This window comes from Lepus europaeus, chromosome 6 (assembly GCF_033115175.1).
Source record: "Lepus europaeus isolate LE1 chromosome 6, mLepTim1.pri, whole genome shotgun sequence".
In the NCBI taxonomy this organism is placed as follows: Eukaryota; Metazoa; Chordata; class Mammalia; order Lagomorpha; family Leporidae; genus Lepus; species Lepus europaeus.
Window position 1 is genome coordinate 95,858,437 of NC_084832.1, and position 23,979 is coordinate 95,882,415.

General features: G+C 45.8%; 1 protein-coding gene across 2 annotated transcripts in view; it reads left to right on the forward strand.

Moving 5' to 3' along the window:
* Positions 1-23,979, forward strand: part of NINJ2 (ninjurin 2) — a 177,932-nt gene that overhangs the window by 74,660 nt on the left and 79,293 nt on the right. Inside the window, exon 2 of one of the 2 annotated variants that reach the window (XM_062194629.1) lies at positions 3,215-3,779. The exons of the other annotated variant lie outside the window; for it this stretch is intronic. Within the exon in view, the coding sequence (XP_062050613.1) occupies positions 3,747-3,779 (33 nt within the window). The 5' untranslated portion in view covers positions 3,215-3,746. The remainder of the gene's footprint in view (positions 1-3,214; positions 3,780-23,979) is intronic. 2 annotated transcript variants of the gene reach the window in all.

Consider the following 23,979-nt stretch of genomic DNA (forward strand, 5'->3'; position numbering starts at 1 on the left):
CAGATGTACCCATATTATCTAAAAGATAGGATTGTCACAACAGGAAGGCAAAGAGAAAGAAATAGTTGATATTTTGCTTCAACATCCAAAATAAGGTTTTCCACCAAGAAAATACTTTTTTTAAAGATTTTTAAAACAAGGCCGGCGCCGTGGCTCACTAGGCTAATCCTCCGCCTTGCGGCGCCGGCACACCGGGTTCTAGTCCCGGTCGGGGCACCGATCCTGTCCCGGTTGCCCCTCTTCCAGGCCAGCTCTCTGCTGTGGCCAGGGAGTGCAGTGGAGGATGGCCCAAGTCCTTGGGCCCTGCACCCCATGGGAGACCAGGAGAAGCACCTGGCTCCTGCCATCGGATCAGCGCGCTGCGCCGGCCGCAGTGCGCCTACTGCGGCGGCCATTGGAGGGTGAACCAAAGGCAAAAGGAAGACCTTTCTCTCTGTCTCTCTCTCTCACTGTCCACTCTGCCTGTCAAAAAAATATATATATATTTTTAAAACATTTATTTGGAAGAGAGAGGTAGAGACAGAGAGAAACAGAGAGAGAGAGATTCTTCCATCTGCTGTTTCACTCCCCAAAATGGCCACAACAGCTGAAGCTGGGCTGATCTGAAGTCTGGAGCCAAGAGCTTCTTCTGTATCCCCCACACGGGTGCAGGGGCCCAAGGATTTGGGCCATCCTCTACTGCTTTTCTAGGTGCATTAGCAGGGAGCTGGATGGGAAATGGAACAGCCGGGACTTCAACCAGAGCTCATATGGGATGCTGGCACTGCAGGCCAGGGCTTTACCCTGCTGCACCACAGTGCTAGGCCCAAGCCAATATTTTTTGACAGCCAGGTTTTGTTGGGAGAGGGTTTTCTTTTCTTTTCTTTCTTTTTTTTTTTTAAAAGATTTATTTATTTATTTGAAAGGCAGAGTTACAGAGAGGCAGAGGCAGAGAGAGAGAGAGAGGTCTTCCATTCACTAGTTCACTCCCCAGATGGCCGCAACAGCTGGAGCTGGGCCGATCTGAAGCCAGGAGCCAGGAGCTTCTTCTGGGTCTCCCACACGGGTGCAGGGGCCCAAGCTTCTGGGCCATCTTCTACTGCTTTCCCAGGTCATAGCAGAGAGCTGGATCAGAAGTGGAGCAGCCGGGACTCCGAACCAGTGTCCATATGGGATGCCAGCACTGCAGGCAGTGGCTTTACCTACTATGCCACAGTGCCGGCCCCATTATTTTCTTTTTTTAAATATTTATTTATCTATTTGAATGGCAGAGTGTTAGAGAGAGAGGGACAGAGAGAGACAGAGATAGACATCTTCTATCATCTGGTTCACTCCCCAAATGGCTGCAACAGCCAGGGCTGGGCCAGACCGAAGCCAGGAGCCAGGAGCTCCTGGGTCTCTCACATGTGTTTAGGGGCCAAAGCACTTGGGCTACCCTTCACTGCTTTTCCAGGCCATTAGCAGGGAACTGGATTAAGTAGAGCAGCTAGGTGGCGGCTTTACCCACTGTGCCATGGTGCTGGCCCCTGAGAGAGGATTTTCTAAATTTCTTTACTTCCCCTTTGAATTATTATTATAGAGTTCCACATAAGAGTCATAGTAGCAAAACAAGAAGAGAAAGCAAGAGTGAGCATGTGCACAGTGGTTAAGACACTGCTTGGGATGCCTGCATCCCATGTCTGAGTGCCTGGGTTCAAGGCCCTGCTCTACTTCTGATCCAGCTTCCTGCTGATGTACACCTGGGAAGTACCAGATGATGGTGCAAGTACTTGGTCCTCTGCACCATGTGGGAGACCCGAATTGGGTTCCTAGCCTCTTTGTGCTTCTGGTTCCTCACTTGTAAAAAACGCTGGTAATCATATGTCGCCTGCTCCCCAGAACTGTGATGAAAGCTAATTAAGGTGAGTAGGCATTAAAATGCTTTCCAACAGTGCTTAGCATATGGCAGTAGTACTGTGGGGATGAGGGCAATAGATATTACTGCAAGTTGTTGAAGGAAAACTGGGAAAAGAGCACATTGTATGTGTCACTCCCCTTGGGAAATCTGGGAGATTACCCCCATGCTCTTCTCCAACCTGGGACAATCACACCAAAGCAAATTGCTTGCCAGAAGTGGAACCTGACCTTCTCTAATTCTCTTGTGCCCGGGAGGATCAGGGACATCAGTAGGGTCTGTCTCTGACAGGAGAGTTTCCAGAGAGATCATCTCAGAGAGGTGGACCACCGAGCTGGCACCACAAAGCCAGGATTCAGGTCGCTCCACACCACCACAAGAGCCAAGGTAGGACAGTCAAGTCAACCAAAGAGACCGCTGGATCCTTTTCATAGAGTGAAAAGACCCTGAGTTACCCTGGCCTCAACTGTCGGCCACCCATGCCAGCAGGAGGCCTAGGAGCAGGTCCTAGCAGTCAGCAGCCCAGGAGCCACACAGCAGGAACCAGCAGAATGGAGACAGCACAGGACAGATCCAGGGCCCATCACCCTTCACTCCTCTTCTACACCTGGTGTCCTTTTTTAGCCAACAGCAGCGGGAATCTGGAGGACTGGGTGTCCTCACCTGGACTGTTCACCACTGAAATGATTGGATCCCACTCTGCTAATTAGATTAGACTAAAATATCCTCATGCCGTGCCCAAACCCTCCATCACACCAATGTCCAACAGAGGGCAACTTATAAAGACACTGAGTAGAAATTTGCCCTCTCTGTGTGTGTGTGTGTGTGTGTGTGAATGTGGTGGGAGTAAATTTGTGATTCTAGTCCTCTTCCCTACCCCTGCCTCTGCTGCTTTAAGCTCTGAATGGCGATTGCTCCCATGACATCTTCCTTGTCCTGCATAGTCACAACACTTCCACCACGCACCCACCCACACACACAAGCCTGTGTCTAAAACTAGCTTCAGGAACAAGGCAGGCGAGCCTTAGGCTCTAAGGTAAATAGGAGAAAAAGGACTTTCCAAAAAAAGACTCACTCCTGGGAGCTTTATTTTAAAAGTAGGAAAAATGTAACTACTTGCATAAACAAGACTCAAAAATATACAACTTTTCCTTGCTCAATCTCTTTCTCTCTCTGTCTCTCTGTCTCTCTCTCTCCTTTTCTCTCATTAATCAAGAGAGAAGTTGAGGATATCCAACAATCTAACTATTAAAAAATCTTGTTTACTCACTGTGTACAATAAGGCTGATGTTTTAGGAGCCTATTAGGTAAACTACTATTTTTTTTCTTTTTAACTCCTAGGGACAGAGGCAATAAATCAAAGAACCACAGAAATCTCTCAGCCTTTGTCTTGAGATCAAGTGGGGTCCACCTCACCCCTGGCCACTGGAGACCCTTGCACCAGTATGAACTCCGACAACGCCCTCAAGCTGCTGTTCCATGTCCTTGATAAATACACAGTGTTTCTTTGCCAGTAAGAAAGCCATTAGCTCAAAGCAGGCTGCGTGGCCTCAGATGGCACCACTAGGATTCAAGGGGGATTGTCACTACCAACCCATTGGGCCACTTAGCAGGGAGCCATGGGCCACCTCCTGAAGTGCACATATATGCACACACATACACACAAACCTGCACGTGTGCATGTGGTCACCTCCCCCAGGGGCTGAGGCTGGGCCGGGCATCCCACATCACAAGGCTGAATAGCAGGTCTGTGCTGCCTGCTGTGTGCTCTCTCCCCTCCAAAGCCAGCGGCAGACAGGCAGGGAGCGAAGCTGGAGGAGCCCACACAGTCTGCTCCCGGTTCCGTGCCTGCGAAGGGACCCAGGGCAGCCAGATGGAATCAGAAAGAGAACTCAGCGACCTTCAAGTAAGTCCTCTCTGGGAGTGAGGGAAGGAGAAATCGGGAGCAGAGGTGAAGCTGGGAGAACAAAGGATTCACATTTGGATCACTAGGCTCTGCCCTCTTTCTTACTCACCCCCTTCTCCAGAATCTCTCCAATTTTTGTCCTGTTTTTCTCTGTGTGTTACCCTATCTGGTTCTTCACTTGCTTTGAAACATGTGAGAAACGGATTGTTTCAGTCCCCTCCTGACCTCTGCTTCGTCTTGTCCATCAAGAGCTAATGAGCTCTATGTTACCAGAGAGTGATTTCACATTCCGTGCAGTGCTTTTCCCAAAACCCCAGGACAGTGGAGGCCTATTTCAGTGCGGCCAGACATTTCTCTGGAGTCCAGGCAAGATATGAGTTTGGGAGCTAAGAAGAGAGGCAGCTGGCCAAGTTTGCATTTTACAGGTTGGGAAAAACTGGAGCCATTCCTTGGCTGCTACAAGGCTCTGCTGTGTAGGAGAGGAAGCGCCTCACTGGTACAGTACAAGCAAAAGAAATTATGGTAATCTCCCAGGCAGATGCAGAGCCCTGTGTCCTCCCCATCTGGGACTGGTATCAGAGGTGCCATGGACCAGAGCAGGCCAAGGGAATGGCATGTGATGGCGAGAAGGGGATCTGCACCTCCTGACTTGCTGTAGATCCCACAGAGCAGAAGCCACTTTTCCATAACCCTGACAGAATATGGGAGAACTTCTCAGAGACTTGGCCAATTGCAGAATAGCAAAGGATGTTTGAGATTAAGAATTTTTGATTGCAGAACCCAGTCTGCAAACAAAATATTAAGCGGGAACCCAGTGTATGAGGGTACTTCAAAAAGTTTGTGGAAATACAAGTAAAAGATATCTTTATTTTGATGCAAAAAAATTTGAAAGCAGTGACTATGGAGGGGTCTTCAGAAAGTTTGTGGGGGACCGGCGCTGTGGTGCAATGGATTGGACTGCCGCCTGCAACACTAACATCCCACGTGAGCACTGGTTCAAGTCCCGGCTGCTCCACTTCTGTTCCAGCTCCCTGCTAATATGCCTGAGAAAGCAGCAGAAGATGGTCCAAGTGTTTAGACCTCTGCATCCATGTGGGAGACCAAGATGGAGCTCCTGGCTCCTGGCATCTACCTGGCCAAGCCCTGGCCGTTGTGGCCATTTGGGGAGTAAGCCAGTGGATAGAAGATCTCTTTCTTTTAATCTCCCCCCTCCATAATTCTGCATTTCAAATAAATAAATAAAGCTTTTTTAAAGTTCATGTAAAATACATATTATGAAAAATTATGCATGTATTTAAAAAGTTTTAGCATCAAAAAAAATATCTTTTTCAGAGAGAGAGAAAGATCTTCCATCTGCTGATTCACTCACTGAATGCCCATAGTGGCCATTCTGGCTGGGCCAGACTGAAGCTAAGCAGCTGGAAACTCAATCCAGGTCTCCTATATGGATGTCAGGAACCCAGCTACTTAAGCCATCACTGCTGCCTTCCAGTGTCTGCATAATCAAGAAATTGGAATTAGAAATCAGAGATGGGAATGGAACTCAGGCACCTGATATAGAACATGGGCATCTTAACCACCAGGCCAAATGCCTGCTGCAAATGGCTCTTAAAAAAAAAAGATTTATTTTATTTATTTGAAAGACAGAGCTACAGAAAGAGGTAGAAACAGAGAGAGAGAGAGGTCCTCCATCCGCTGACCCACCCCCGAGATGGCCACAACGGCTGGAGCTGAGCCGATCTGAAGCCAGGAGCCTCCCCCAGGCCTCCCATGCGGGTGCAGGGCCCAAGGACCTGGTCCATCCTCCACTGCTATCCCAGGCCACAGCAGAGAGCTGGACTGGAAGAACAGCCAGGACCAGAACCGGTGCCCATATGGGATGCCGGTGCCTCAGGCCAGGGCTTTAAGCTGCTGCGCCACAGCGCCGGCCCCACAAACGGCTTTTTAAATTGTGTTCCTGTGAACTCTCAGATACTTCAGATGGAAGAAGAGCGGGGGGAGTGGGGGTGAGAGAGAGAAGGAGTGTGGATTGGGTAGGGTGATACCATTAACCTATATAACTACATACCTGGTGCCATTTTCCTTGTCAGCCAGCCCCAAATGGGGGTCCCAGCTGCTGGTCTTTCTGCCTGTAATACTCTTTTCCTGGATTAGTCCTTGGCTGGCTCCTTCTAGTATGTTCAGGCCACCCTATCATTTATTTTATTTCTTCCATAGTACTGCTCACAATCTGAGGTTATGTTGCTTATTTATTATTTATTGTCTGTCCCTCTCACTAGAACATCAACTTGAATAGAGTAGAGATTACTCTGTTTTATTCATTGTTAGATCTGAACACCGAGGCCACTAAGCAATTCATCGGACACAATAAGCACCTGGAGAATATTTGTTGAAGGAATGAGTTGAGGAAATCATGGATTAGAAAGACTTGTAACAGGCAGGAGGTTGCCCATCCAGTCTGGGACTGAGTTATGACTCCAATCCAGGTTTACTGACACTGGTGGGTATTTTTTTTTTTTTAGTTTTATTTATTTGACAGGTAGAGTTATAGACAGTGAGAGAGAGAGAGAGAGAGAGAAAGGTCTTCCTTCTGTTGGTTCACTCCCCCAAATGGCCGCCACGGTCGGCACTGCGCCGATCTGAAGCCAGGAGCCAGGAGCCAGGTGCTTCCTCCTGGTCTCCCATGCGGGTGCAGGGCCCAAGCACTTGGGCCATCACCCACTGCCCTCCCGGGCCACAGCAGAGAGCTGGACTGGAAGAGGAGCAACCGGGACTAGAACCCGGCGCCCATATGGGATGCTGGCACCACAGGCGAAGGATTAACCAAGTGAGCCACGGCGCCAGCCCCACTGGTGGGTATTTTCCTTTGTCTTCGCCTAGTTCTTGTTCCATTGGCTCCTTGATAGCATTTGCAGTTTCTGGAGAACAAGGTTCTTCTGTGCCAGTGAGTTCACCAATCCTGAATTACAGGATTACAGGAATCCTGAGCTGCATTTGAAGGATAGGTTTAGCAGGACAGAGGTAGGTTCGGGAGGAAAGAGAAGGAAGTTACTGGCCAGGCCTGATGAAGGTCTCTGTCTTTAGCAGGTGACTGAAGTGCTGCCTCTTCTTTCTCCTCCCACACTTCCTCCTCCTTCATTAGACTAATTATCTCTCTCTCAGTATACCGTGTTATTCTAGTAGCTCATCCACAACTTTCTTCGGTTATTTATTAATTTGATGGGTCAGAAGTTTGTGCATTACTGACTACAACTTCCCATCCAGCTCTGTGGATTAAATTAGGTTGTGAATCCCTTTGGGAAACTAAGTGTGGTCTTTTGAGAAGAAGGTGAGCTTTGGTTAGGGACAGGTGGAGGCAGCTGTCCCTGAGAAACATGATTTTGTCCTCTCCTTTACACGAAGTTCAGAGGAAGGCTTTGTGAAATTACATACGGGATAAACGTTAGTTCTTTCTCTGTTTTCCTTTAATGATTTCCCTGGGGATGGTAAAGATCTATTGACTGTAGCTGAACCAGTTCATCCATCCATTCACTAATATTTACTGATCAATGATTACATATTTAATTCCACATTTTCTCAGTATATAATTTTGCTCTCTTATGGCCAAAGACTAGTTCTTCAACTTTAAATGTGTTATTCATCCCAGGAAGGACACATAGAAAGTATGTGGATGACTTACTGTTTTTCATCCTGTTATTAAGAAAACCCCTTAGGGGACAGGGTTGTTGTGCAGTGGGTTAGGCCACTGCCTGTAATGCTGGCATCCCATATGAGTGCCTGTTCACGTCCTGATTGCTTCATAGCCATTCAGCTCCCCGCTAATATGCCTGGGAAAACAGCAGACAGCCCAAGTTCTTGGGACCCTGCCACTCTGGAACTTTCAGTTTCTGGTATTGGCCTAGCCCAGGCCCAGCTGTTGTGGCCATCTGGGGAGTGAACCAGTGGACATAAGATCTCCCCCTGTCTGTCTCTTCTTTCTCTGTAACTCTGCCTCTCATGTAGATATATAAATCTTTTAAAAATTCCTTTGGAATACAAAAGTTATAGATAAAATACCCTCGAAGTATTTTTTATTTTTAAATGTACATAAATGGAGCAATTTTAGATTCACAGCAACATAGAGAATGTACAGACCTCTTATACAATCCCATCATCTCCATCTGCAGAGACTCCACAATTATCAATATCCCTCACATTTAAAAAAAATTGGTGACTCTATGCTGACACGTCATTACCAGCCAAAGTCAGCAGTTTACGGGTCCACTCTTGATGTTGCACATGCTATGGGTTTGGACAAATGCATAATGACACATGCCCACCACTATCATATTCTGCAGAGTATTTTTCACTGCCTTAAAAATCTTCTGGGTTCTGCCTATTTATCTTTTCTTCCCCTCCCCACCCCTGGCAACCACTTCACTTATCTTTCTACTGTCTCCAAAGCTTTGCCTCTTCCACATAGCATATAATTGGAATCATACAATATTTCAATATGTAACATTTTTCTTTCACTTGGTAATTTGCATTCAAATTTCTTCCCTGTCTTTTCCTGACTTTACAGCTCATTTATTTTTATTTTTTAAATTTTATTTTATTTTATTTTATTTTATTTTATTTTTTTGACAGGCAGAGTGGACAGTGAGAGAGAGAGACAGAGAGAAAGGTCTTCCTTTTGCTGTTGATTCACCCTCCAATGGCCGCCGCGGCTGGCGCGCTGCAGCCGGTGCACCACGCTGATCCGATGGCAAGAGCCAGGTGCTTCTCCTGGTCTCCAATGGGGTGCAGGGCCCAAGCACTTGGGCCATCCTCCACTGCACTCCCTGGCCACAGCAGAGAGCTGGCCTGGAAGAGGGGCAACCGGGACAGAATCCGGCACCCCGACCAGGACTAGAACCCGGTGTGCTGGTGCCACAAGGTGGAGGATTAGCCTATTGAGCCGCAGCACCGGCCAAATTTTATTTTTAAAAAAGATTTATTTATTGGGGCTGGCACTATGGCATAGAAGGTTAAGCTTCTACCTGCTGTGCGGGCATCCTATTTGGGCACTAGGTCAAGTCCTGGCTGCTCCACTTCCAATCCAGCTCCCTACTGATGCGCTTGGAAAGGCAATAGAAGATGGCCCAAGTACTTGAGCCCCTGCACCCACGTGGGAGACCTGAAAGAAGCTCCTGGCTCCTGGCTTTGGCCTGGCCCAGTCCCAGCTATTGCAGCCATTTGGGGAGTGAACCAATGGATAAGAGAGAGAGAGAGAGAGAGAGAGAGAGAGAGAGAGAGAATCTGCTATTTATGTGAAATACAGAGAGAGAAGGAGAGAAAGAGAAAGATATCTTTCACCCATTGGTTCACTCTCCAAATAGCTGTAATACCCAGGGCTGGGCCAGGCCGAAGCCAGGAGCCAGAAGCTGCATCTGGATCTCTCATGCAGGTGCAGGGGCCTAAGTACTTGGGCCATCTTCCACTTCTTTCCCAGGTACATTAGCAGGAAGCTGGATCAGAAGTGGAGCAGCTTGGACTAGAACCAGTGCTGATATGGGATGCCAGCATTGCAGGCAGTGGTTAAACCTGCTATGCCACAATGCCGACCTAGGTTGGTTTCTTAATGTAGAGTTTTGAGAGTGAGTTCTTTGGATATTTTGAACAACAGTCCTTTATCAGCAGTATCTTTTACAAATATTTTCACCCAGTATGTGACTCATCTTCACATTTTCTTGACATTGTGTTCCACAAAACAGAAGTTTTTAACTTTAATGAGGTCCAAGTTATCCTTTGTGTCTTTTACGGATCATGCCTTTGGTGTTGTGTCTAAAAAGTCATAGACATAGGCAAGGTCAGCTATATCTTTCCTATGTTATTGTTTCGGAATTTCTTACTCCTACATTTTATATTTAGGTCCCTCTTCCATTTTTAGTTACTTTTGTGAAGGGTGTGAGTCTGTATCCAGATTCATTGTTTTTATCTGGATGCCTGGTTGTTCCAGCACCATCTGCTGGAAAGACTCTCTTTTCTCCATTTGATTGCCTTCCTCCTTTGTCAAAGATACGTTGACTATATTTAGGTGGGTTTATTTCTGGACTCTGTATTCTGTTCTGATGTTCTGTTTGTTGATTCTTTTGCCAATGTCACACTGTACTGATTACTGTACCTGGGTCAGTCCTCCAGCCTTGTTCTTCAATGTGGTGGTGGTGGTTCTTGGCCTTTTGCCTCTTCAGATAAACTTTAGAACCAGTTTGTTGATAGATAGCTACAAACAGACTTTATTGAGATGCAGAGAGAGACAGAGACGGAGACAGAGAGAGGCAGACAGACAGCTGCCATTCACTGGGTCACTCACCAGATGCTCCTAATTGGCCAGGGCTGAAGCCAAAGATGGAAGTCGGGAACTCAGTCCACGTCTTCCACTTGATGGCAGGAACACAACTACTTGAACCATCACCTGCTGCCTTCCGGGATGTGCATTAACAGGAAGCTAGGGGGCCGGCGCTGTGGCTCACTTGTTTAATCCTCTGCCTGCGGAGCCAGTATCACATATGGGTGCCAGGTTCTAGTCCCGGTTGCTCCTCTTCCAGTCCAGCTCTCTGCTGTGGCCCGGGAGGGCAGTGGAGGATGGCCCAAGTGCTTGGGACCCTGCACCCGCATGGGAGACCAGGGGGAGGCACCTGGCTCCTGGCTTCGGATCGGCGCAGTGTGTTGGCCGTGGCGGCCATTTGGGGGGTGAACCAGCGGTGGGAAGATCTTTCTCTCTGTCTCTCTATCTCTCTCACTGTCTATCTGCCAAACAAACAAACAAAAACCAGGAAGCTAGAATTGAGAACAGAGCCAGGACTCAAACCTCAAACCCAGGGTGTATTTATCTCTCTCTCTCGCTCTCTCTTTCTGACTTATTTAATTACTTGAAAGTCAGAGTTACAGAGAGAGAGGGACAGAGAGAAAGAGATCTTTTCACTCCCCAAATGGCCACAATAGCCAGTACTGGGGCCAGGCTGAAGCCAGAAGCCAGGAACCAGGAGCTTCATCCAGTTCTCCCACGTGGGTGCGGGTGCAGGAGTCCAAGCACTTGGGGCATCTTCCACTGCTTTCCCAGGCATATTAGCATGAAGCTGGATTGGAAGTGGAGCAGCCAGGACTCAAACAGGGGGTCATATGGGATGCCAGCCCTGCAGACGGCAGGTTAACCCGCTGTACCACAGTGCCAGCCTCCAGGAACTCTTATATGGGGGTGCAGACTTCTCAAGCAGCATCTTAGTCACCGTGCCAAATAAATGCTTATCCCAGAACTTCACTTTTTGGATACTAATGTAAATGATGCTGATTTTAATTTCAGATCCTACTTATTCACTTCTGGTTCACAGGAAGGTGACTGAATTTTATATATTAAATTGTATCCCAGCAATCTGGCTATGATTGCTTACTAGTTCTAGGAGGTTTTGGTCGCATCATTTGGATTTTTTACATAGACAATCATGTCATCTGTAAATATAATTATTTCTTTTCTCCCCATATGTGGCCATTTTATTTTCCTTTTGTTGTCTTATGGCATTAGACAGGATTTCTATTACAGTTTTGAAAAGGAGTGGTGACAGGGAACAGCTTGTCTTTTTCCTAATCTTAGAGGGCACGTGTCTACTTTCTCACCATTATGCGTGAAGTATTCTGTAGAGTTTTTGCATAAATTTTTCATCAAATTGAGAATGCTCTTTTCTATCCCTAGTTTACTGAGCGCTTTCCTGGTGAATGGGTGTAGTTCTCATCAAATACCTTTTCTGCATCTACTGATATGATCGTGTGATTTTTCTTTTAGTTTGTTGATATGATGAAGCACATTAATTCATTTTCAAATGCTGAACCAGCCTTGAATGCCTGGAACAAATCCCAGTTGGTGTGGTGTGTAACTCTTTTGATATACCATTGGATTCAATTTGATATTATTTTGTAGAGTATCTTTACATCTGTGTTTATGAGAAGTATTTATTTGTAATTTTCTTGTAAATCTTTGTTTGTTTGATATTAGGCTAATTCTGGCCTTATAGAGTGAGCTAAGAAGTATTCCCTTTGCTTCTATATTTTGAAAGAGATTGGAGAGAACTGATCTCTTCCTTCAATGTTTAGTAGAGTTCAACTTGCCTGTTTTGCAGGGTACCAATGATTCAATTTCTTTAATAGATCTAGGCCTATTTAGGTTGTCTATTTCTTCTTGTGTGAATTTTGGTAGATTGTATCTTTCAAGGAATTTTATCTAGGTTCTAAAATTTGTGTACATGGAGTTGTTCATAATATTCCTTTATTATCCTTTTAATGCCCATGGTGTCTATTGTGGCCCTCCACTGCCGATGTTAGTAATTTGTGCCCACTCTCTTTTTTTCCTAGTTATCCTGGATAAAAGCTTAACAATATTATTGTTCTTTTCAGAGAATTAGCTTCCACTTTCATTGATTTTCTATTGATTTCTTGCTTTCAATTTTATTGATTTCTGTTGTGATTTTTATTGTTTTTCTTATGCCTATTTTATTTATTTTTTAAAAGATTTATTTACTTATTTGCAGGTCAGAGTTACACAGAGAGAGAAGGAGAGACGGGGTAGGGGGGTCTTCCATCCACTGGTTCACTCCCCAAATGGCTGCAGTGGCTGGAGCTGCGCCCATCCGAAACCAGGAGCCAGGAGCTTTTTCTGGGTCTCCCACATGGGTACAGGGGCCCAAGGACTTGGGCCATCTTCCACTGCTTTCCCAGGCCATAGCAGAGAGCTGGATAGGAAGTGGAGCAGCCTGGTTTCGAACTGGCTCTCATATGGGATGCCGGCACTGCAGGGGCAACTTTACCAGCTATGCCACAGCGCCAGCCCCATGCCTATTTTATTTAAATCTTCTCTTCTTTTTTTAGTCTCCTAAACTAGATATTTAGATTACAGGCTTATATCATTCTTATCAAATATCTTCACTCACTGATGTAAATTTTCCTCTAAGGACTGCTTTGATTACATCCCACAAATTTTTGTAATTGAATATTCATTTGATTCAAAATATTTTAATATTTCCCTTGAGATTTTTTTCTTTGACTCATGTGTTATTGAGATGTGTGTTATTTAATCTCCACATGTTTGAGAAATATATCTCATCTTTCTGTTGTTGGTTTCTAGCTTATTTCCATCATAGTGTGAAAATAGACATTGTGTGATTTCTTTTAAATTTGCTAAGATGTGTTTCATGGCACAGAATATGGTCTGTCTTGGTGAATGTTCCATATGAGCTTGAGAAGAATACAAAACTTACTGTTGGTGCATGTGTATGGCAGTCAATTAAATCCAGTAGTTTGATGGTGGTGTTGAGTTCAGCTATGTTTTTCCTGATTTTCTGCCTGCTAGATCTATCTATTGAATAGAATATTGAAGTCTTCAACTATAATAGATACAATTATATCAGCTTTTAATTCACACAGCATACACATTAAGGATTGTCACATGTTCTTAGATAATTAATTCCTTTATCACTATGTAATACCCCTCTTCTCCTCATTCTGAACTCTGTTCTACCTTAAATTAATATAACTACTCTTGCTTTCCTTTCATCAACATTAGCATTATATATATATATTTTTAAAAGATGTATTTATTTATTTGAAAGTCAGAGTTACAGAGAGAGAAAGAAAGACAGAGAGATCTTCCACCTGCTGGTTCACTTCCCAGATGGCCACAATGGCTGGCACTCGGCCAGGCTGAAGCCAGGAGCCAGGTATTTCATCCGGATCTTCCATATGGGTGGCAGGGGCCCGAGTACTTGAGCCATCTTCCACTGCTTTTCGCAGACCATTAGTAGGGAGCTGATTTGGAAGTGGAACAGACAGGCATGAACCACCACCTATATAAGATGCAGACACAGCAGACGGTAGCAACAGTGCAACCTGCTGTATCACAGTGCCTTCCCCTCCATCTACTTTCTTTTTAAGTTATTTATTTATTTATTTATTTGAGAGGTAGAGTTACAGACAGAGAGAGGAAGAGACAGAAAGAAAGGTCTTCCATCCACTGGTTCACTCCCCAAATGGCCGCAACAGCCAGAGCTGGGCCACTTTGAAGCCATGAGCCAGGAGCTTTTTCTGGGTCTCCCACATGGGTGTAGGGGCCCAAGCACGTGGGCCATCTTCCACTGCTTTCCCAGGCCATAAGCAGCGAGCTGGATCAGAATAGGAGCAGCCGGGTCTTGATCCGATATGGGATGCCTGGGCCTCAGGCGGTGGTTTAACCTACTATGCCACAGCGCTGAACTCCATTCATTTACTTTCAGTCTATATTTGCTTTATATTTAATATCTGGGACCAGCGCTGTGGCATAGTGGGCTAAGCCTCCGCCTGCTGCACCAGGATCCCACATGGACACAGACTATAATCCCAGCTGCTCCTCTTCCAATTCAGCTCTCTGCTATGGCCTGGGAAAGCAATGGAAGATGGCCCACGTGCTTGGGCCCCTGCACCCATGTGGGTGACCCAGAAGAAGCTCCTGGCTGCTGGCTTCGGATGGGCGCAGCTCCAGCCACTGCAGCCATTTGGGGAGTGAACCAGTGAATGGAAGATCTTGCTCTCTGTCTCTCCCTCTTTCTGTCTGTAACTCTTCCTCTCAAGTAAATAAATAAAAATCTTTTAAAAATTAAATTAAATTAAAATAAAGTCTTTAAAAATTTTTCTTTGTATTTATTTGAAAGGCAGAGTTACAGGGAGAGATAGAGAGAGAGAGAGAGAGAGAGGTTTTCCACCCACAATTTACTCCCTAAGTGCCCACAACAGCTAGGGCTGGATGAGGCCAAAGCCAGGAGCCCAGAACTCAATGCAGGTCACCTATGTCAGTGGCAGAGACCCAACTACTTGACCATCTCCTACTGTCTCCCAGGATGCACATTAGCAGAAAGCTGGAATTGGAAATGGAGCAGGACTCAAATCCAGGTATTTGTATGGCATGTCGGTGTACCAGCCAGGATCTTAACTGCTTCGTCAAACGCCCAACCCAAAGTATATTTCTTATACACAACATATATATATATATAGTTAGGTCTTATTTTTGGAACTGCCTGACAATCTTGGTCTTCTACTTACTACATTTAGACCATTGACATTCAAAATGATTATTGAATTCAACTATTAATATTGGTAATATCTACCATAGTATTGTTTTCTTGTTAGATTTGGGCTTGGTCCTATTTTTTAAAAAAAGATTTATTTATTTATTTATTTATTTATTTATTTGAAAGTCAGAGTTACACAGAGAGAGAAGGAGAGGCAAAGAGAGAGAGAGGTTTTCCATCCGATGGTTCACTCCCCAGATGGCCGCAATGGTGGGAGCTGTGCCGATCCAAAGCCAGGAGCTAGGAGGTTCTTCTGGGTCTCCCACGCAGGTGCAGGGGCCCAAGGACTTAGGCCATCTTGTACTGCTTTCCCAGGCCATAGCAGAGAGCCAGATCTGAAGTGAAGCAGCCAGATCTCAAACCAGAGCCCATATGGGATGCCAGCACTGCAGGCGGCGGCTTTACGCACTACACCACAGACGCTGGCCCCTCTCTCCTTTCTTATGTATTAATTGTACCTTCTCCCTCTTCCCTTTTTAACTCTTTTTGCAGTTACCCTAGAATTTACAATATACAGTTACAACTAATCTAAGTGCACTTTCAAATAACATTGTACTATTTCATGGGTAGTGTATTTTAAGATAACAAAATAATGCTAATTTCTCCTTCCCATTATTGTATCATTGCTGTCATTCATTTTACCTACATATGAGCATACATATATATGACACATAAATGTACATATACACTTAAGTACACTGTTGTTATTATCATTTTGAACAAAATATTATCTGTAAGATCAATTTTGAATGAGAAACAAAACTTCTGGGGCTGGCTTTGTGGCACAATGGGTTAAGCCAATGCCTGCCAAGCCAGCATCCCATATAAACACAGATTTAAGTCTTAGCTGTTCCACTTCTGATCCAACTTGCAGCTAATGTGCCTGGGAAAACAGCAGAAGGCCTCTACCAGGCATGTGGAAGACCCAGATGCAGTTCCAGGCTCCTTGCTATGTTCCGGCCAGTCCTGGCCATTACAGCCATTTGGGAGTGAACCAGCAGATGGAAGATTTCGGCCTCTGTGTGTGTGTGTGTGTGTGTCTTTCACTCTCTCTGTAACTCTGCCTTTAAAATAAATAAAATAAATTCTTTAAAAATTAAATTAAAAATATATATACAAAAAGTTATTTCAAAGGCAGAGTTACATAGAGCGAGCGAGTGAGCAAAGTGGGAGGAATCTTCTATCCATTGTTTTACTCCCCAAGTGGCTGAAACGGCCAGGACTGGGCCAGGCTGAGCCAGGAGCTTCTTTTGGGTCTCCTAGATGGGTACAGGGGCCCTCCCCTTCCTCTACCTTCGCAAGTGCATTAGCAAGGAGTTGGATCGGAATCAGAGCAGCCAGAACTGGAACAAGCTCTAAGATCTCGTGCAGCAGCTTAACCTGCTGCACCACAACAACGCCAAGATAAAAAAAAAGTTTAAAAAAGAAAAAAACAAAACATCATTTTGTATACCACAAAATATACAATTTTTCATTCATTGATTTTTTTCAAAAAAAAAAAAAAAAAGTATAGAGGCCAGTGCTGTTGCGTAGCGAGTAAAGCTGCCACCTCCCGTGCCGGCATCCCATATGGGTGCCAGTTCAAGTCCCAGCTGCTCCACTTCTGATCCAGCTCTCTGCTATGGCCTGGGAAAGCAGTGGAAGATGACCCAAGTCCTTGGGCTCCTGCACCCATGTGGGAGACCCAGAAAAAGCTCCTGGTTCCTGGCTTAGGATCGGCACAGCTCCGGCCGTTGAGGCCAATTGGGGAGTGAACCAGCAAATGGAAGACCTCTCTCTCTGCCTCTCCTTCTCTCTGTGTGTAACTCTGACTTTCAAATAAATAAATAAATCTTTTAAAAAAAGTATAAGTAAAACGAAAGTTCTTATTTTGCCCTCATTTGTTTCTTCTTCCATGTTCCTGTTTTCTTTGTATAGACTTGGGTTTCTGATCTATATTATTTTCCTTTTTTCTAAATAATTCCTTTTGATATTTCATAGAAGGCAAGTCTATCAACAACGATTCCCTCAATTTTATTAGTCTGAGAATGTCATTATTCCTCTTTTGCTTTTGTAGGATAATTTTTCAGGGCACAGAATTCTAGGTTGGTAGATTTCTTCACTTTTTTTAAGATTTATTTATTTGAAAGACAGAGTCACAGAGAGAGGTAGAGAGAGAGAGAGAGAGAGAGAGAGAGAGGTCTTCCATCTCCTGGTTCACTCCCCAGATGGCCGCAATGGCCGGAGCTGCGCTGATCCGAAGCCAGGAGCCAGGAGCTTCCTCTGGTTTCCCACATTGGTGCAGAGGCCCAAGGACCTGGGCCATCTTCTACTGCTTTCCCAGGCCATAGCAGAGAGCTGGATCGGAAAAGGAGCAGCCAGGACTAGAACCAGCGCCCATATGGGATGCCGGTGCTTCAGGCCAGGGCTTCGATCTGCTGTGCCACAGCGCCGGCGCCAATTTCTTTACTATTAACACTTTCAATATTTCATAATACTTGCTTCATCCTTGGATGTTTCTGAGAAGTCAGGTGTAATTCTTTGTTCCTCAACAGGTGAAGTGTTTCTTCCCTTCTGGCTTCTGTTAGGATTTTTTCCTTTATCTTATTTTCTGTAGCTTTTTTGATGTTTACCCTGCCCAGTAGTCTCTGAGTTTCCTGGATCTAGCCTTTGGTGTCTAAGGAAAATTCTCAGCCATTAATATTTCAAACTTTTTTCTGTTCCTTTCTCTTTCGTCTTTGTGTTATTCCCATGCCACGTGAGTTAGAGCTGCCGTAGTGACCCGTCCACAGTCCCTACCCATTCCGTTCTATTTTTCCCAATCTTTTTTCTCTTTGCTTTTCGATTTGGAAGATTTCCGCTGAAATACCTTCAAGCTCAAAGATTCTTTGCTCAGTCATGTCTTCTAGAAGCCATCAAAGGCATTCTTCATTTCTACTACGGTGTTTTTTCATCTCTGACACTCATCTCTGGGCTTCTTTTTAGGATTCCCGTCTCTCTGCTTACATGGCTCAGATATTCTTATGTGCTGTGTATCCTGTTTTGCCCTTAGCATAGCAGTCATGGCTGTTTTAAATTCTTAGTCTGATAATTCAACAACCCTGCCTATCGAGTCTATGATGCTTGCTCTGTCTCTTCAAATTGTATGCTTAGACTTACAGTGTGCCTTGTAACTGAGTCTTCACAGCCAAGAGAGATGTACCAGGCCAAAAGAACTGCAACAAATGGGCTTCCTCTGTTTCCTATGATTTGGTCTCAGTCCTTTTTTTTTTTTAAAAAAAGATCTATTTACTCGCAGCCAGCGCTGTGGTGCAGCAGGTTAACACCCTGGCCTGAAGTGCCGGCATCCCATATGGGCGTTGGTTCCAGACCCAGCTGCTCCACTTCCAATCCAGCTCTCTGCTATGGCCTGGGAAAGCAGTAGAAGATGGCCCAAGTCCTTGGGCCCCTGCACCCACATGGGAGACTCAGAAGAAGCTCTTGGCTCCTGGCTTCGGATCGGCGCAGCTCCGGCCATTGCAGCCATCTAGGGAGTGAACCAGAGGATGGAAGACCTCTCTCTCTCTCTCTCTCTCTCTCTCTCTCTCTCTCTCTTTGCCTCACAACTCTCTGTGTAACTCTGACTTTCAAATAAATAAATAAATCTTTAAAAAGAAAAAGATCTATTTACTCAAAAGGTAGAATTACAGAGAGAGAGGTCTTCCATCCACCGTTAGACTCCCCAAATGGCCAAAATGACTGGGGCCAGGAGCCTGGAACTCCATCATGATATTCTATGTTGGAGGGAGGGGCCCAAAAAATGTGCTGTTTTCCCAGCACATTAGCAAGAAGCTGGATCAGAAGTGGAGCAGCGAGCATTTGACTCAAACCAGTGCCCATATAGAATACCAGCATTGTAAGCAAGTGCTTAACCCAATATACCACAACACCCGTCTCTGGTCTCAGTGTTTCAGTGAGCCTGTACCTCTGGACTGGATTTCACAAGTGATTCTTTTTTTTTTTTTTTTGTAAATATTTACTTATTTATTTGAAAGTCAGAGTTACAGAGAGGCAGAGGTAGAAAGAAAGAGAAGAGAGAGATCTTCCATCCACTGGTTTGCTCCCCAATTGGCCTCAATGGCCAGAGCTGCGCCAATCCAAAGCCAGGAGCCAGGAGCTTCTTCCTGGTCTCCCATACACCATGCAGCTTGGGCCATCTTCTACTGCTTTCCCAGGCCACAGCAGAGAGCTGGATCAGAAGTGGAATAGCTGGGACTCGAACCGGCACCCCTATGGGATGCTGACACTGTAGGCGGAGGCTTTACCTGCTATGCCACAGTGCCAGGCCCCACAAGTGCTTCTTAGTCCTGCTTCATCTCCTCAGGTGGGACAGGATGGCTAGAGTGAGCTGGAGTTGAGTATTTCCTTCCCCCAGGTCAGTTAGGCACTGATGAAATCCCATCAGGCTTGGCTTTGGTTAAAAAGTTTCTCCTGAGGTCAGATCTTGTAAAGAAAGGCAGGATGCTCGAGTATATTTCCAGATGATTCCTTCCCCTCCCTCACCCCCCCCCCCGCCCCCATCCTGGAGCATGAGACTTGTCTCCAGTATTTACTGTGAAAACCTGGAAGTAAACCTCACAAAAGTATTTCTGGAGGGGCCTGCATTGTGGCGTAACAGGTTAAGCTGCCGCTTTCAATGCCGGCATCCCATATGGGCGCTTGCTAATGGCCTGGGTAAAGCGGTGAGGGATGGCCCAAGTGCTTGGGCACCACCACCCACGTGGGAGGCCTGGAGGAAGCTCTTGGCTCCAGGCTTCAGCCTGGCCTAGCCCCATCCCCAGTGGTTGCAGCCACTTGTGAAGTCAACCAGTGGATAGAAGATTTCTCTATCTCTCCCTCTCTCTGTAACTAAAGTGTTTCTGGTGCTCCCACCCCACCAGAGGTTTTACTCTCAGACTTGTGCAGGCTGAGCCTCCAGGTTTTCCTACCTGGCCCTGGTTCCTGGGGAGGTTTCCACTTTGATTCTTCCCCATTAACCTTGACTCCCTGTGTTTACCTAGCTGTCTCTCCCATCTTGGGAGCAGTAATTTGCCCAGTGTTCTCACCTCTCTTTCAGATCCAAGAAGAGCTGATTTTTCAGTCTGTTCGGACATTCTCTTACTAGAATGGAGTGTCTACTTCCAAGCTCTTATGTGCAGAACCAAAAACCAGAAGTGGAAGTATTTTAAAATGGAAGTTCCAGAAAACATTTAGCAGTGTGTATTAAGAAGAAGCTTAAACATGACCCATTTCTAGAATTAGTCTAAATTAAAAGTCAGATATGTGTTCAGATATGTAAAAATATTCATTGAAATATTATTTATAGCTAAAAAAGAGTGTCCAGTAGTGAATGAATGGTTGCAGAAAGCTTGATACATCTGTGAATGGATATCATGGATTTTTGTTTGTTTTGGAAGAATATTTTAAAGGAATATCGAAATGCTAATCATATGTTGAGTCAAAAAATAGGATACAAATACAAGACTGTTTAAACATTTCATCTCAATTTCCTTTCAAAATTATATAGAATAAATGTGTATAGAAAAACTATTGACAGGAAGTATACCAAAATATTTACTGGTTATTTCTGGATTATGGGTTTCTGAATGACTTATTTTCTTTCTGTACTTTTCTTTTTACTTTTAATTTTCTACCAACCCATATATTATATTTAGAATAGAAAAAAAAACTGTAGTTTAAAAAAGAAAATTAGAGAAGCAGGTGTGCCTGTTTGCAAATGAGTAGATTTTTGAACACAGGCCATAGCGTATATATTCACACATGTATTTATTCCCAACCTCTAGTGACCATAGAAAACGAACAGCTGATTACTCTGGTGCATATGTAGGTGTCTGTTTTTAAGTAGTTATCCCACTCTTCAAGAGTTTTACATACCACAACTCTTGTTTTTCGTATCTGAGTATAGTTTGAGAATAAAAGATTTTTTTATTATTGTTTATACTTAAAAGGTATGGAGAGAGAGACAAAGAGGTATTTCATCTGCTGATTCACTCCCTGTATTCCCACAAGAGCTAGCACTGGGTCAGGCCGAAGCCAGGAGCCTGGAACTCAATCTGGGCCTCCCATGTGGGTAGCAGGGACCCAAGTACCTGAGCCATTACCTGCTACCTTCCAAGGATGCACATTAGCAGGGAGCTGGAATTGAAAGCAGAGCCCAGACTTGAGCTCTGACACTCTTATATGGGATGTGGGCCTTCCAAGCAGCATCTCAACTGCTGAGCCAAACACCTGCCCCAAGAACAGACTTTTGGAAAATGATATCCAGGGTCAAATCTGCAGACCACTGAGTTTCTACATAGTTCCTACAGAAGCACAATACCAGGCACAAGTAGGAGGAAGTAAGATGGTTGCCTCTTCCCTCTGAGTTTAATTAATTTTTACTTAACCATTTCAATAATATGCCCTACTGCCACCTAAAGTAAATGATGAAAATAACTTGTGATTGACAGGTAAGTAGGTGGGTAGATAAGCAGGTAATGGGGTAGATAAGTAGATACATAACTAGGTAGGCAGATAGATAAATGGGTCAGTAGATAGATGGATAGAAGGATTTATGCCAACTTCTTGAATGAGGTCATCACTGTCTGAGCTTGAAGGACCAACAGGACGCAAGTAGTGCAAGGGTATTCCAGTAGCAAGAACCAGGTGAACAAAGGCTGGAGACAGGAATCCCCAGGGCACATCTGGGGAGACATGAGTAGCTTACTTTGTCTAGACTATAAAGTCAACGGAGGAGAATGAGTGGGAAAAACGGGTATAAAGGGAGGTTGGACCAGATCATGATGGGCCTTGCAAGCCAGGTGTGGTCTGCTTGACCAGTAGCCCTTCTAGGTCCTGAGCCAAAGCCCAACTGTTGAGGAAGGCTCAGGCTTTTGGGGGCTCAGCCATATTTCTCATTCCTGCCTCCCCCTTCCCAGGACCCCACCAGAGAGCCCACCCACCTCTACAGTACACAGAGCATGTCTTCAGAGGCATCGGTTGAGTTTGTCTCCGATGAGCTGGCCTAGCAGACCAAAGCCCCTGAGGTCCAGAGTTGATTGATGTTTCACCCCTTAGAATCCTCACATACAGTCTGTTCAAAGTTAGTTTATGGCACTGGGCAGGGATCCAGCAAACAGCAGACAAACGCAGTTTATTTGCTGACTAACTTCTGTATATGGTGTGCCACACGCAGTGAAAGCATCTTTAAAGTGCATGATCCAATCTGATCTTCTCAACTACCCAGTGGGCATTACTATACCTGCAGTGGATGGAGATCCAAAGCTCACAGAAGTCAGTGTGGAAACTGTCAGGGCTGGGACCCAAACCTAGGTTTTATTTTAGAAAGTAATTTTTTTTAATTGCTTGAGAGGTATATACAGAGAACAATCTTATGTGCTGGTTCATTCCAATGCCCAAATGCCTATAGTAGCCTGGGCCAGGAGCCAGGAACTCAATCCAGGTCTCCCACGTGGGTGGCAGGAACCTAATTCCTTGAGCCATCCTCACTGCCTCCCAGGGTCTGCATTAGTGGGAAGCTGTAATCAAGAGCTGGCGCTGGGAATGAAGCCGAAGCATTCCGAAACGGGACATGGGCATCATCCTAACTGCTAGGCCAACCTGGGTTTTCTCAAAATATGGTCCCAGAACAGCAACACCCTCCCACCAGAGAACTCGCTAACAATGCGGACTCTCAGTCCCCACTCTGGACTTATAGAATCAAAAGCCGTGGGCAGGAGACTCAGCAATCTGTATTTTAACAAGCCCTCTGGTCATTCTGATACACCCTAAAGTTTCAGAACCCCTGCTGAGAGCATCACTAATTGATCTCAGGTGGGCATGGCAAGCCCACGTGTAGCACTTGTCCCAGACCTGGAGTAAGGGAGCCCCCCCGGGGTCAGGCAGAGGTGTTGGCAAATCAAGGGGTCTGGCCTGGCGTGAATGCCAGGGAGAACGAGGAGCTGCCAGGACCTCTGTGGGAGCGCTAAGGATCGGAGTCTCAAAATTCCTTGTTTCCATATGAGGCAGCGCCATGCTGCCGCTGCCACTACTTGCCTGCCACATACTTGTGGGGATTTACACCCGCTCTGATGAGAGATGGTTTGGGATTCCTCCAGCCCTGAAGAGAGGTGTGTTCCACAGGCCTACCTCACCTGGGAGATTAAGCATAATGGAGGGCACAGGTGACGATGGATGTCTCTCTCCTGTCACCTGGCATCATGATCTCATGATTGACAAGAAGGAGGGCAGTGATGAAGACGAAGATGGGACATTCCCACAGAGCCCCTGGGCACAGAAGCCTGGTGGGTGCGGGCTTCTCCTTTCTAAGGGGTAGAGGAAAAAGACCAGAGGGACCCAGGATTCTTGAATAGTCTGCCCAGGGCCTTAGGCAGAAACATCAGCCAGCTCGGGGCGAGCTGCATCCCAGAGTTTAGAGAGTTCCCTTCCCACCTCTGCAAAAGAGCGCGCAGTGTCCTAACACCAGCAGCTGTAGATCCCCCAGGCTGCACGCCAGGAGAATGGAAAACCCCCCATCCTCTCCAGAGGTGAACTCCCTGTTTCCACAGCCCCTGTCCAGGCAAGTGGGTTTGTTTACCCCAAGGTCTGAGGGTCAGGCTTTGGTCCTTTTGTTTTTGTATGCTTGCCTTGTGCCCCGGGCGCGGAGTCCAGGGAACGATTGTCTGCCCGGATACACGTTTCAGTCCTGATGTGTTCACAGCCTCGCTCATGCAGCCAGGACCTTTTCCCTTCAGCGGCCGTTTCCTAGAAATGGGACCGCCCAGTGTTATGATTCAAACAGGGCTCATTCCCAAGGGATAATGGGCTAGGGTGGAGTTGGTAGTGTAGTGTTGGGTCTGTAACACCACACCCTGCCTCTGTCCCTGTCCCTATCTCCACTTCCCCATCAGCCTTGCATTTTCACAGCCATCTCCGTAACTTAATGCTCATGCACACCCCTGTTGGGAACTGTCTTGGAGAGGGTCGGGGCAGGAGAGAGATCACCGCAGCAGCATCTGTGCAAGGCGAGTCACAGCCAGGGCAGCCTCCAAGCTGCAGAGCTGTGTGCTGTCAGCCCAGAGCAGCAGTCAGCAGAG